Source organism: Coregonus lavaretus (assembly GCF_964263955.1).
Source record: "Coregonus lavaretus genome assembly, chromosome: 20".
NCBI classification, from domain to species: domain Eukaryota; kingdom Metazoa; phylum Chordata; class Actinopteri; order Salmoniformes; family Salmonidae; genus Coregonus; species Coregonus lavaretus.
The window spans coordinates 14,837,149-14,852,717 of NC_140007.1; the positions used below are offsets into that span (position 1 = coordinate 14,837,149).

The 15,569-nt window shown below is 42.0% G+C and overlaps 1 protein-coding gene across 2 annotated transcripts in view; it reads right to left on the bottom strand.

Moving 5' to 3' along the window:
- The window catches only part of tp73 (tumor protein p73), a 37,981-nt gene extending 22,706 nt beyond the window's left edge, over positions 1-15,275 (bottom strand). The window contains exons 1-2 of one of the 2 annotated variants that reach the window (XM_084184831.1): positions 15,219-15,275; positions 6,642-6,893 (exon numbers count right to left, since the gene is read on the bottom strand). In XM_084184831.1, the coding sequence (XP_084040957.1) occupies positions 6,642-6,893; positions 15,219-15,260 (294 nt within the window). In that variant the 5' untranslated portion in view covers positions 15,261-15,275. Of the gene's footprint in view, positions 1-6,641; positions 6,894-8,004; positions 8,421-15,218 lie in introns of those variants that run through there. The other variant, XM_084184830.1, reaches the window with a different exon arrangement.
- Between the last annotated feature and the right edge of the window lie 294 nt (positions 15,276-15,569).

The window sequence follows — 15,569 nt, forward strand, 5'->3', positions numbered from 1 at the left end:
AAGTTCATCTCTCCAAAGCCCAGTGCCTCCTACAGTAGCTGAGAGATAGTCGTAACGGCCAAAACTAGGAGATGAAGTCAATATGCCCCTATGCCATTCCCCATAGCCTGGGGCCCCACAAAGCTGCAAGCCTGCAACCACACACAGTGTCTCAACTACCCACAGACAGTGATCCCCAAGCCGATTCATGTTCAAGCACGGGCCGACGCGGGATTAAAGTTGTTACACACTCTCCTGCCATTTTGGGAATCTCCCTGCATTAGAAGCAACTCTTTCATTCCTATCGGCTTGACAGTAATCTATTTTCCTTTCAGAAACTCACGCTTGCTTAACAACACACTGACATGTTACTTGTAGCCCGACAAAGCATTTGCGATGCAAATGGTCCCCGAATAGACTTGAAAACATTGTTATGTCCTGTCTTTGGGGCTTTCTTTGATTGTTGTTCTCCTCGGGTGCAAATGCTCCTCTTGTTTAGTGCTTTGGGTAGGAGTTGCCTGTTGACACAGATCTAGGATCAGCTCACCATCTCCCAAATCCTAACCATAACCATTAGAGGAGAGAAAATGCAAAACTGACCTTAGTGTTTAGTTCAGAGCCATAATCCTGAATCCATAATCCTGAATCCTGAATCCTGAATCCATAATCCTGAATCCTGAATCCATAATCCAAGGACCACAACCCTGATCAACTGATTGATAGTGAAATTATTACACCAATACTAAGGTAAGGGCATATTCAAAAAGGTTTGCAGTACAAATCAGGGAGAAAGTATTTTTTCATTACCTAAGATGCAGTTCAGTTTATTCTTTCAAATTTGTACTGTATGCCTTCATACCCCTTCACTTAATCCACATTTTGTTGTGTTACAGCCTGAATTCAAAATGGATTACATTTTAATGTTTTTCTTACCCATAATACTCCATAATGACAAAGTGAAAACATGTTTTTGGATTTTTTTGCAAATGTATTGAATACGAGGTACAGAAATATCTCATTTACATAAGTATTCACACCCCTGAGTCAATACTTTGTAGAAGCACCATTGGCAGTGATTGCAGCTGAAAAGTCTTTCTGGGTAAGTCTCTAAGAGCTTTCCACACCTGGATTGCCCATTATTTTTGCCCATTATTATTTTCAAAATTCTTCAAGCTCTGTCAAATTGGTTGTTGCTAGACAACCATTTTTAGGTCTTACCATAGATTTTCAAGTAGATTTATGTCAAAACTGTAACTCGGCCACTCAGGAACATTCACTGTCTTCTTGGTAAGTAACTCCAGTGTAGATTTGGCCTTGTGTTTTAGGTTATTGTCCTGCTGAAAGGTGAATTCATCTCCCAGTGTCTGGTGGAAAGCTCCATTCCGATTATTTTTTATCCTGAAAAATTACCCAGTCCTTAACGATTACAAGAATACCCATAACATGATGTAGCCACCACTATGCTTGAAAATATGGAGAGTGGTACTCAGTAATGTTTTATATTGGATTTGCCCCAAATCATTTTTTGCAGTATTACTTTAGTGCCTTGTTGCCAACAGGATGTATGTTTTGGAATATTTGTATTCTGTACAGGCTTCCTTATTTTCACTCTGTCATTTCGGTTAGTATTGTGGAGTAACTACAATGTTGTTGATCCATCCTCAGTTTTTTCGTATCACCTGTTAATGTTTTAAAGTCACCATTGGCCTCAGGGTGAAATCCCTGAGTGGTTTCCTTCCTCTCCAGGAACTGAGTTAGGAAGGACGCCTGTATCTTTGTCGTGACTGGGTGTATTGATACACCATGCAAAGTGTAACTTCACCATGCTCAAAGGGATATTCAATGTCTGCTTATTTTACCCATCTACCAATAGGTGCCCTTCTTTGCGAGGCATTGGAAAACCACCCTGGTCTTTGTGGTTGAATCTGTGTTCAAAATGTACTGCTCGACTGAGGGACCTTACAGATAATTGTATGTGTGGGGTACAGAGATGAGGTAGTCATTCAAAAATAATGTTAAACACTATTATTGCACACAGAGTCGAGGCAACTTATTATGTGATTTATTAAGCACATTTTTACTTCTGAACGTAGTGAGGCTTGCCATAACAAAGGAGGTGAACACTTATTGACTAAACATTTTTGAAAAATATTATTCCACTTTGACATTATGGGGTATTGTGTGAAGCCAGTGACAAAAAATCTAAATTTCATCCATTTTAAATTCAGGCTGTAACACATACAAATGTGGAAAAGGTCAATGGCTGTGACTACTTTTTGAAGGCACTGTATACAGTTGAAGTCGGAAGTTTACATACACTTAGGTTGGAGTCATTAAAACCCATTTTTCAACCACTCCACAAATTTCTTGTTAACAAACTATAGTTTTGGCAAGTCGGTTAGGACATCTACTTTGTGCATGACACAAGTAATTTTTCCAACAATTGTTTACAGACAGATTATTTCACTTATAATTCACTGTATCACAATTCCAGTGGGTCAGAAGTTTACATACACTAAGTTGACTGTGCCTTTAAACAGCTTGGAAAATTCCAGAAAATGATGTCATGGCTTTAGAAGCTTCTGATAGGCTAATTGACATAATTTGAGTCAATTGGAGGTGTACCTGTGGATGTATTTCAAGGCCTACCTTCAAACTCAGTGCCTCTTTGCTTGACATCATGGGAAAATCTAAATAAATCAGCCAAGTCTGGTTCATCCTTGGGAGCAATTTCCAAACGCCTGAAGGTACCATGTTCAACTGTACAAACAATAGTATGCAAGTATAAACACCATGGGACCACGCAGCCGTCATACCGCTCAGGAAGGAGACGCGTTCTGTCTCCTAGAGATGAACGTACTTTGGTGCGAAAAGTGCAAATAAATCCCAGAACAACAGCAAAGGACCTTGTGAAAATGCTGGAGGAAACCGGTACAAAAATATCTACATCCTCAGTAAAACAAGTCCTATATCGACATAACCTGAAAGGCCGCTTAGCAAGGAAGAAGACACTGCTCCAAAACTGCCATTAAAAAGCCAGACTACGGTTTGCAACTGCACATGAGGACAAAGACCGTACTTTTTGGAGAAATGTCCTCTGGTCTGATGAAACAAAAATAGAACTGTTTGGCCATAATGACCATCGTTATGTTTGGAGGAAAAAGGAGGTATCTTGCAAGCCCAAGAACACCATCCCAACCGTGAAGCACAGGGGTGGCAGCATCATGCTGTGGGGATGCTTTGCTGCAGGAGGGACTGGTGCACTTCACAAAATAGATGGCATCATGAGGAAGGAAAATTATGTGGATATATTGAAGCAACATCTCAAGACATCAGTCAGGAAGTTAAAGCTTGGTCGCAAATGGGTCTTCCAAATGGACAACGACCCCAAGCATACTTCCAAAGTTGTGGCAAAATGGCTTAAGGACAACAAAGTCAAGGTATTGGAGTGGCCATCACAAAGCCCTGACCTCAATCCTATAGAAGATATGTGGGCAGAACTGAAAAAGCGTGTGCGAGCAAGGAGGCCTACAAACCTGACTCAGTTACACAAGCTCTGTCAGGAGGAATGGGCTAAAATTCACCCAACTTATTGTGGGAAGCTTGTGGAAGGCTACCCGAAACGTTTGACCCAAGTTAAACAATTTAAAGGCAATGCTACCAAATACTAATTGAGTGTATGTAAACTTCTGACCCACTGGGAATGTGATGAAAGAAATAAAAGCTGAAATAAATCATTCTCTCTACTATTATTCTGACATTTCACAATCTTAAAATAAAGTGGTGATCCTAACTGACCTAAGACAGGGAATTTTTACTAGGATTAAATGTCAGGAATTGTGAAAAACTGAGTTTAAATGTATTTGGCTAAGGTGTATGTAAACTTCCACTTCAACTGTATATACTTACATTAATCCAAACATCTATTCTTAATTTGTCTGTCTAGAACTAATTGTGGGAAAAACACTTTCATTGTATCATTCATATTCTAATTCCATCTTTTATAATAGGGGACCAATTATAACAATCATCCCAGACTTTTACAAATCCACTTTTTCTGCTAGGTCATCTTCTTTCCCCTAAGCATTTGCTATTCAAAACGATTAAGTAATGTAATAACAGTGTATATTTTCACACCGTGACACTTAACATTGTTCTCTCACTCTGTCTAACTACTGCCTTCAGCTAACAATAGTGCTTTAATTGTTCCATCAGGCAGACACACAAGGCAAGGCAGTTTAGGGCAGGGTGTAAGGACTCTCCCTGTGCTACCTTAAAGGCCCACTCTGTGATATTTACAGTCATTTTAAAAAATGTATATCAAAGGGGAAATCTGTGATTTGTACATCCATTTTTGTACTTTTAAATAACGAAATACATACCCATTGATTCTTGAAGAATATAACTTACCAATGCATCATGAACTTACTTCAACTGTTTTACCCCATCAGAACCCAAAATATAAGCTTGTTTTACTCCATTGTTTGTAGACAATGTAATTGTAAACAAACACTGTACATCCCTAAAACTATCATTTTGATATCACGGATGGTCAGTCCGTGCATTCATAGATCTGTCTATGAATTTGAGAATGGTTAAACAGCAGTCCTTCAGCTGTACCTAAACAGTGGTGGGGTGCCCTCTGTTATTGTTTGAACAGCAGATTGCCCCTTTAATGATATACACACATTGATTCTTGAAGAATATTAATTTGAGAGTAGTTGGGTTACATTTCTCCAGCACAATCGCTCAGCTTAATAGCAAATCAAGTAGGGGGGCTGCCATTATTATTTCTATTTTTTAATAAAGGAGTGGGACTTTAAGGAGTGTATTACTCAGTGTGTATCACCCTTGTGTGCGCTGCTCAGTCAAGTCGTTTTCTGTCTCTACTTGAAAATTGCCCAACCTAAGTCCTCAGGTATAAGTGTTCGGATTTGTAACGACATAGTTTATCCGTTCTCATTCAACATAAGGTGATGGATTCCAACTATCAATCATACAAACCACAGAACATAAGAAACCGAACACTAACACCAATACTGCACCTACTGTAGGCTCCTCTCCTAAGATCTATCAAAGGAAGGGCCCAGAGTTTATCCTGACTATGTAAAAAACTTTGGGCCCTATAACTTGTCTAGTTACAACAATGGGGCTGGTGTTTTCCGAGTGTATCCTCAGTCACCATGAGACAGGTAAGGGGTATGAGAAAAGCTTGTGTCAAAGAACAGTTGACAGACACATTGGAGAGGAAGCCTATGTGTGGGGACAGAGTGGAGCCCTGGAGCGATTTGGGTGACAGCCAAGAGAGGGGCTGAAGAAAGACATAACGCGGTGGAGGGTCAGAAAGCAGCGCCTCAGTGGCCAGGGGATCCTTTTACAGATTCTTACCGCCGCCGCCGCCGAGCCCTGAATAAAGCCCCCACGCTTGAGTACGTTTAACAAACACAGCCAAAAAGCCCCCTCAGGCAAGGAAACACAGGCTCACGTTTCAAACAGAGGTCAACTCCGTAACAATCCGGGGCGACACCTTTTGGCTCTTTTTCAGCTTAGACAAATCACATCGCAGCAGCTCCCGTTTCAAGTGTCTTTAGATACATTCCTGGACTGTCCATTTAGTTTGGTCTGTTTGGGGTGGGAGTATGTCAAATACGTAAATGTCATTATAATTCTTCAGGTGAAACAACTATGAATATTGATATATGTTCGCAGGTTTCCCTTAGTATTCTCTCTTGCAACATATTGCACAAAAGAGGTAAACAAAACAAACCAGGATTTACTTTGAAACTAAAGAGATTAACTAACATTCTTAATCAGTTACTACAGTATATTGAAAAACATGTACAACCATTCATTGTTGTTCAGTGTTCAGAGCTGTATTCGTCAGGTGCTACAAAGTAATTGTAGCATCTGATTAGGGGGGACAATTTGTTGGACACGTGTTGCATGCACCTCACGTCTTCCCTTCACATGGTTTTGGGCTTCATACACTAAATGGCAGCATTTTGGATTGAGTCGTTGTACTGAACATTTTAGTCATGTTTGTGGTATGGTATCAATAACGGATCAGTTCTGGGATAAAAACATAAATCGGTTGCAGCCAACAACCCATCTCATCAAGAGAACTTCACTGATCTAATGCAGCAATGTCAGTCCGTTCTCAGGGAAAGTAGCACCTTTAGTTTATGACTTTTACTTTACTTGTTAGTCAAGGGAAGACAGAGACACTGAAACAGATAATAAAATGAAAAACTAGAGAGAGCACAATAAAGAGAGAAAGAGAGAGAGAGAAAGCGAGAGAGAGAGCGAAAGAGTTAGAGAGAGTTAGAGAGAGAGAGAGAGAGAGAGAGAGAGAGAGAGAGAGAGAGAGAGAGAGAGAGAGAGCGAGAGAGAGAGAGCAAGAGAGAGAGAGAGAGAAAGAGAGAGTGAGAGAGAGAAAGAGAGAGAAAGAGAGAGAGAGAAAGAGTGAGAGAGAGAGAGAGAGAGAGAGAGAGAGAGAGAGAGAGAGAGAGAGAGAAAGAGCGAGAGAGAGAAAGAGAGAGAGAGAGTCAGACAGAGACAAAACAACCCCTCACCATCCCGTTAGCTTGTAACATGTGCGTGCGCATGTATGTCTGTGTGTGTGTGTGTGTGTGCGTGTGTACGTCTACATGATCTCAACTCACCGTCCAGGTGGCAGACTTGGCGGTACTGGACTGCTGGAAGGTGACCTCGAAGCAGTGTGGCCCAGGGTAGTCAGTGTTGGACGGGATAGCTGGCGCCGGCGACAGGCCGTCAAAAGTGCTGTTGGGCTGCGAGTAGGGTGACGGTGTGGGCACTGCAGACGTGTTCTCCCCCGAGCTGTAGGGGCTGGTGGACGCCGCTCGCTGGCTCCCCAGGTTCGCCTCCATGCTGCTGCTCAACAGGTTGTACTGGGACTGCACAGAGGGAGGGAAGGAGGGAGGGAAGGAGGGAGAGAGGGAGGAGGAGGAGAATGTTAAGGAAAAGGTAAGGCCCAACCTGGAGAGACACACAGGGATTTTTGGGCTCATCAGGGGGTTCGGATTACAACACTTGAAGAAGGGATTTTGGAGGGGTAGGGGAGGGGTAGGAAGTATTGAGGTGTGTGTTTTTTTGTCCTCACAAGGATAGTAAAACAAGGAAAATTCATACTAGTGGGGACATTTTGCCGGTCCCAACAAGGAAAAAGGCTATTTTAGGTTTAGGGGTTAGGTTTAGGGTTATGATTACAATTAGGGTTAAGGTTAGAATTAGGGTTAGGTTTAGGGTCAGACGTTAGGGTTAGAGTTAAGGTTAGGTTAAGGGTTAGGGTTAGGGAAAATAGGATTTTGAATGGGAATCAATTGTTTGGTCCCCACAAGGATAGTAAAACAAAAGTGTGTGTGAATGTGTGTGTGTGTGTGTGTGTGAGTGTGTTTGTTTGTGTAGCCCCCCACCCTGTATCCCCCCAGGGGGGCTGGGTGAGGTTGTAAAACATCAATGTAATCTGTGATCTGCCTAACTGCCTGCCAGTCCCATCTCCATGGCGGGCAGCTCTACTTTCCTCTCACCGCCACCACCACGAGGAGGGGAAAATGTGTAGCTCTGTGGTGAGTGGTGAGAAACTTCAGATCACTAGCCAAACTACCAGCACACATGGAGGGAAAAGCTAGAGAATAACAATCTTCAATGTAGAGACAACCTCAAAATCATCAATAATCAGAGAGGGAACGCCTTTGACCATAATAAAGTCTATACAAAGTCGCCAACTCGTGCAGTAACTGCTGTACTTGATTGAAGATTGGCACACAATTGATAATAATCAGTCATCAATATAAGCAATATCATTTTGCAATGGAGTGTGGAATACTATGGAGAACAACATAAAATGTATTTCCCCACCTGATCTCCCTTCATAACCTCTGGACAATCAAAATACTACTACTACTACTACTACTACTACTACTACTACAATGAGCTGGGCAAAAACAGAGGTATACAAGACAAGGCTGAACACACATAGACGTAAAATCAAAGACCAAGAGTTACCTTCTTTTTCACGTAGTACATCCTCCCAACTGGCTGTATTCACTTTCACACACAAACTGTCCGAGCAAAATAAAGCAAGACGAAAGAGGGAGCATAGCCTGTAGGGTCGGGTAGAGGTGTGTGCATCGATGGACACAACTCTCTCCCAAACACAGCAGCACCCTCTTCTCGAAGACCACCAAAGACCCTTTAACAGCAAAGGTTAGAAAAACCCCACCGATAGAGAGAATGACAGGGGATGGACTGAGAGAGAGAAAGAAAGAGGGAGAGAGACCCAAAAAATTGCGCCAGTGTTCTAATTACAGCATGCCTGGACTCGGACGACAACATCAGCGCAAGTACGCACACGCTGGTGAATGCATAGTGAAGACCCGCACAGCTAGGATAAACATTGTCTGTCTGACATCTGTCCCAGAGAGAAAGAGAGACAGAGAGGAAAGAGGAAAACACTAAAAAGTATAGGAGTCGGGCTCAAAGGTCACAGGAGGGGAGATAGTGGTGCACCCATATAAGGACAGTGCATGCGATTGTCTTTGGGGCAGCGGCCTATGTCATATCAATACTGAGGTGAATTCACACATTTTGACTGGGGTTTGTTGTTGTCAAGCAGTGGGTGGTGGTTCCCTAAGTGTTTAAAACAACGATGACTCATCGAAAGTAATTTTGATCCCCCCCTACCGGAAAAACCAAACAGTAGGCCTATTTCTAGCCAGAACCTAGCCATTCAGCATGCACCATGCACCATGCACCATTTGGGGAACTTACACCAGACACTACACTCTTAGAAAAAAGGGTTCCAAAAGGGTTATTCGGCTGTCCCCATTGGAGAACCCTTTTTGGTTCCAGGCAGAACCCTTTTGGGTTCCATGTAGAACCTTCTGTGGAAAGGGTTCTACATGGAACCCAAAAGGGTACTACCTGGAAGTCAAAGGGTTCTACCTGGAACCAAAAATCGGGACAGCAGAAGAACCCTTTCACTGGGGACGGGACATGTACCCCCCCCACATTCTGAAATTGCATTTTTGTCCCCACAAGTTTTATCATTGGAATGTGATACAAAACATGGCAACGGTCTGCTTTAGGACCATGCAGACGCCTCCGAGTGGTCAGGTAGGCTGTTTGGAGTGTTTATCCGACTGGATAAAAAAAAATATATATATACATACAGTGGACTCCAAAATTACTGGCACCCCTGACTGGCAATGCACAAACAATACTTAAAAAAATATAAACAATATAATTATAGAGATGAACTCAAAATACCAACATGAGACAAATACTATACTATATTAATGTTCCAATGAAACCCACCAAAATCATTTATTGATTTAATTAAAAATCAATGTCCTCCAAATCAAGGTTTTACAATTAATGGCACCCTTAAAGATTATTGTAAATAACATCTTCCAAAATTAAACCAGGAATTCAATTCCACTTATTTAAGTTTATCTAAGTCTTAAGGAACTATATTGAGCCATTACATCACGTCCTGTTTCACTAGGGTCTAAAAATGAAGTAACACGCATGCAATATCCCTTTGTCATCCAACACCATGAAGAAAACAAAAGAACTGGGAGTTCAAAAGAGACAGATGGTTGTAGACCTTCATAAATCTGGTAATGGCTAGAGGAAGATCCACAAACAATTGAATATACTACTGAGTACTGTCAGGGCAATTATTTATTATTTATTATTATTATTAAAAGATATGGAGCAGTTGAAAACCTCACGGGTAGAGGACGCAAATGCATTTTGCCCCCCAGGATAGGGAGGAGGATGGTGCGAGAAGCAACAAAATCCCCAAGAATCACTGTGAAATTGCAGGCCTTGGTTGCGTCTTGGGGTCACCAGGTTTAAAAAAGCACCATCAGACGCCACCTCCACAACCACAGGCTCTTTGGAAGGGTTGCCAGAAGAGAGCCCTTTCTGACCCCAAGACACAGACGCAAGCGCTTGGAGTTTGCCAAACGTCATTTAAATTATGACTGGAAGAAGGTGCTCTGGTCAGATGAGACCAAAATTGAACGTTTTGGTCAGATACAGCATCGGCATGTTTGGCGTCGAAACAGAGATGCATACAAGGAGAGGCACCTCATACCCACGGTGAAATATGGTGGTGGGTCAGTGATGTTTTGGTGTTTTGGGGCTGTTTTAATTCCAGAGTTCCAGGGGCACTGGCTAAGATTGATGGCATAATGAATTCCACCAAGAATCAGGCAATTTTGGCTGACAATCTGGTTGCCTCTGCCAGAAGGCTGGGACTTGGCCGTAGGTGGACTTTCCAACAAGACAATGACCCAAAACATACATCATGATCCACACAGAAATGGTTCTGTGACAACAAAACAATGTTCTGCCATGGCCATCTCAGTCGCCGGACCTCAATCCAATCAAAAATCTGTGGGCTGAGTTGAAGAGGGCAGTTGATAAGCGCAAACCCAAGAAAGTGAAGGATCTTGAAAGGATCTGCATTGAGGAATGGTCCAAAATCCCTCCAAATATGTTCCTTAACCTTGTCAAACATTACAGGAAAAGACTCCATGCTGTTATCCTTGCCAGAGGTGGTTGCACTAAGTACTAAATGAGGAGTGCCAATAATTATGAAACCTTGATTTTGGTGACATTTATTTTGTATTAAATAATTGTATGATTTTGGTTGGTTCCATTGAAACATTAATAAAGTACAGTATTTCTCACTTGTTGATATTTTGAGTTTCTCTCTATAATTATATTGTTTATATTTTTTTAAGTATTGTTTGTGCATTGCCAGTCAGGGGTGCCAGTAATTTTGGAGCACACTGTATATATATATATATATGTCCCCCCCACTTCTTTTAGGTTATAGATAGCAACTTTTTTTCTAAGAGTGTACCTGACATGGTTGGTAAATGTTATCACAAATAACACATATAAGTATCTCATGTAGGGACAGTGAAAAAGTCATATAGGGACATTAACCATGTCTACACAGACAGTCACAAAGACTAAGTCATATTTGGACGGTCACTCATTCACATAGGGACAGTGAAAAAGCCAATCAGGGACAGTCACAAAGACTAAGTCATACCAGGACAGTCACTCAGTCACAGACCCATATTTACATCTATATATATGACTCTGCTCAGTCATACAGGGCCAGTCACTAAGTCATAGGGACATTCACTATGCCATAGGGATAGTATCCGACCCTTGCTCTGTGTGTCAGTGGGCTAACCAAGGTTCTATACACAGTGAGTTAGGAAAATGGGGCAGGATAGATTCTGGCCATGTTATTTGTTTACTTCAAAGCCTAATAAGTCTACAGATGATGCAACTATAAAGACCCATTCCTGATTAAACTAGGCTTGGGTTGGATGTATAGTTCAAGGCTTGCTCTGAGCATTCCTATAACAGCCTGTATAAATGAATGCCTATAAATGCATTCATATTGTAGTACACAAAGATGGTTCATAGAAAGTGTTATTCATATTTGTTTTACTGTTAATAGTATGAAACATGTATCTATTTGAGAGATAATGGTTTATAAAGGGAGTTTCCACTATGGTGAGACAAGCCCAGCTGGTGTTGTCATCTCTAGAAAACATTTTAGACAAGTTCATCTGAGGAGCATAGTCACACAGGTAACCACACACACACGCTTGCACCCACACGCACCCACACGCACACGCACACACACACACACAAATGCACACACACATGCACACACACACACACACACACACACACACACAGGTGTGCTATGTCATAATGTCTCAGCTTGCTCTATAACAAGTTGAAACAGAGCAAAAGGCAAAAGGCACCACTGCCACTGTGTGTGTGTGTGCGTCCTGTGTAGCTCAGTTGGTAGAGCATGGCGCTTGCAACGCCAGTGGGTTGTGGGTTTGATTCCCACGGGGGGCCAGTATGAAAAAATAAAAATGTATGCACTCACTAACTGTAAGTCGCTCTGGATAAGAGCGTCTGCTAAATGACTCAAATGTAGAATGTGTGTGTTAGAATAGTGCACTCCCGGTGACCTACTGTTTGCGTCCTGAACTAATCATAGCATCTAAAACATTTCCATCTATCTTCTTATCAATTCACTGCGTTGAAATAACACACTGGGCACACACTGGTTAAATCAATGTTGTTTCCACATAATTTCAATGAAATTACATTGAACCAATGTGCCCAGTGAAAAGAGACAATCAAAATAAAATAAAATTCCCTACCAATCAGGATGCAATGAAAAATGCATTTGATGGCATCATGCGTTTTTCTGCATGTCTAGACTAAGCAGAATATTTGGGAGGAGTAGATTAGTGCCTGGTAACTGCTACCATGACAATTGGGTCTAAACTCTGATCATGAAGTCATGTGTTGAAGGTCTGCCCCCTATTGGGAGGAAATGGGAAGTGTCAGTAAAGAGGATAAGGTTAAGATTTGGGGAAAGTAAGCTGATCTAAGATCTGTACCTAGGGGCAATTTAACCCCAGTGCCAGTAAGAGTGTTTGTTATACTGGGATAGGTAGAAGTGTCCCCTAACCGCTGGTCCAGGAGCAGCTTTTTTCTTTTACCATCCTAATGATTATGGTTAGGATTTCTTACTAATTCATTCATTAATTATTCTCTGTTTGTGAAAGAAAGTAGCAAAATTCAACTTCTTATATCCTATGTGTGATCATGGAATACACACAACAAATCATTTTGTGCATTGAAATATTTCCCTTCAAAACTGTTACTGAACACCTGTGACTACTAGTCTCATAATATCATAACAATCAGAACTGGAATGGTGAATATAATTATTTATAGCAAACTCTATATCCCCCATCTACTCAATAAAGCCAACAGTGCGAACCAATGTCAATACAGTTGAGAAACATACCAACAATATGGATGGACTCCAGACAGTAAGTAAGCATTTCCCGGTAAGGTTGTATTTGGCGCATGTGACAAATAAAATGTGATTTGATTTGATGTATAGTTAAATCCATGAGATATATTATTTTGAGTAATATTACAGTAAAATGACAGTAAAATGACACAGATGTTAGTTACTCTGTGATAAATCCTAAATAGTATATACACAAAAAGCAAAAGAAGAACAGGAGGTATCCGACCTATCATTGACCCCTTATATCTTCATCCTCCCACCAACCACCCTAATTGAATAACCAGTATACACAAATTATGGTTCTGAGTAACACTGAGTACTACTGAACAATACTGTGACTGATTCCCAAATAGAACCAATGACACAAACCAACCAAAAGTAAGTTACCCTCGTAAAATTGACACATCAAAATGGCATCCACACAGGTATGTAGACTAAAACACATATACACCGCATAATACCAGAAATGAAAAAAATAAAAACGTTTTTTCAAAGTCCCAGCCACCTTACCGTGGTGTAGTGCTGCGCAGGGTCACTAACGTACAACATTTTAGACGTCCTGTAGAGAGCGTAGTGCGGTCGTAAGGAGGATGGCACTCTCCTGACTGGACGGTCATAGATAGAACTGGGAGAAGGGGAGCGGTCAGGTATGGTAAGGTCAGGTATGATCAGGTGCGGTCACTGCTCTGAACCACACTAGTCAGGTTTCAGATCCACAGGCAGGGCAGGTGGACCGCTCACTAGAACCGGGTTGGGTCATGATGGAGGAACGATGTATGAAGGTTCATTTGCTTCTTTTGACCTGCCTCCGCTGCTGGTCTTGTCTCGGCCCTCTCAACTAGTCCTGCATCTAACAACAAATGTAGGACCTCCCATTTTTTTGTCTCATGACTATTCATTAACTAGCAGGGCAAGTCCAGCCTTGCCCAGTGATATATTGGATCAGTCCAATATTTTACATCAGAAGGCTTGTTTGTAATTGAATGACTTGTCCTCTTCTCATAGATTTTGGTTGGGTGAGCATTGTTTGATTTACTGCTGTTCAGGTTAAAAAAACACACTCTCTAGTCCATTAGTGCCTTCCTCATAAAGCACTGACAAGGTATCTGTTTGCCAAACACATAGAAAAATAATTGAAGTCGTCTGTTTACAATAGAGAGCAGTGTCTAAACATTTAGGAACTCCTGTTCTGGCAGTTCTAGACTGTTGCAGCTGTTTTAGACACACACACACACACACACACACACACACTACAGATGGCAGAGCAGCAGTTTGTGTGTGTGTGTGGGGCTTGACTTGCTCCTCTCTAATTAAGGTGTTAACCTCCCCCCTAATCCCAGACCACTCACCACGGAGTACTGAGGGAGGGAAAGGGCTCCGGAGGAGAGGGAAATGAGGAGGGAATCTCTACTTCAATAGAGGGAACACCCCCCCCCCCCCCCCTCACCAACTGGGGCCCCAGCCCCACCAATACATGAACAACCCTGACCTGATACCGGCTAGTCGGCTAGTGTCCACGCATGTCACACCGCCACAAAGTCAACATGACAAGAAAAGCATAAATCCATTCAAAAATACTAGTCCAGCATATACACTGAGTGGACATGCTGACATGTGTACATGTGTGTACATGCCGTAGACTGTCCAGGTGAATCCAGGTGAAAGCTATGATCCCTTATTGATGTCACTTGTTAAATCCATTTCAATCAGTGTAGATGAAGGGGAGGCGACAGGTTAAAGAAGGATTTTTAAGCCTTGAGACAATTGAGACAAGGATTGTGTATGTCTGCCATTCAGAGGGTAAATGGGCAAGACACAAGATTTAAGTGCCTTTGAACAGGGTATGGTAGTAGGTGCCAGGCTCACCGGTTGTGTCAAAAACTGCAACGCTGCTAGGTTTTTCACGCTCAACGGTTTTCTGTGTGTATCAAGAATAGTCCACCACCCAAAGGACATCCAGCCAACTTGACACAACTGTGGGAAAAATTGGAGTCGACATGGGCCAGCATCCCTGTGGAACGCTTTCGACACCTTGTAGGGTCCATGCCCTGACAAATTGAGGCTGTTCTGAGGGCAAAAGGGGGTGCAACTCAATATTAGGAAGGTGTTCCTAATGTTTTGTACTCAGTGTATGATGGTAATTCAATAGTCTTTATAAAACAGCTGTATTTGCGAGAGAATGTAAGGACTAAATCTTATCATAACTTAAACTTCCTCAAATCTCCAAAGCATGATTTTAGGCACATTTTCGGAAGGTAGGATTCAGCCCTTACAGTGTATTGTTCATTGAATTAAATTGTGAATTAAATTGCAGTTGAACTAGACTTTCTCTTCCTACCATGACGTTGTCGTTCATGTCCCTCATGTGGTAGATGTCCATGCAGACCTCTGTAGCGTTACTGGGGGCGCTGGTGGAGGGGGCCACCCTCTCCCCAGAGTGACCCCCGTGGGGGAGCTCAAAGTAGGTGGTGTCCGGTTCTCTGGGGGGTCAACAGAGACACAGTCTGATCAAACACTTCTCACTCAGATCCAAAGACAAGGATCCATCATCACTCACGTATGAACAAACGGACCAAAATCAAAGAAAGAGAATGGCCCCAATTGAATCTGTCGTGGGAAGATTCTGCGTGTTTACCAAGATAATCTGTCAGGGCTGTAATAGAATGGCTGAGATAACTAGCAGCAGTAG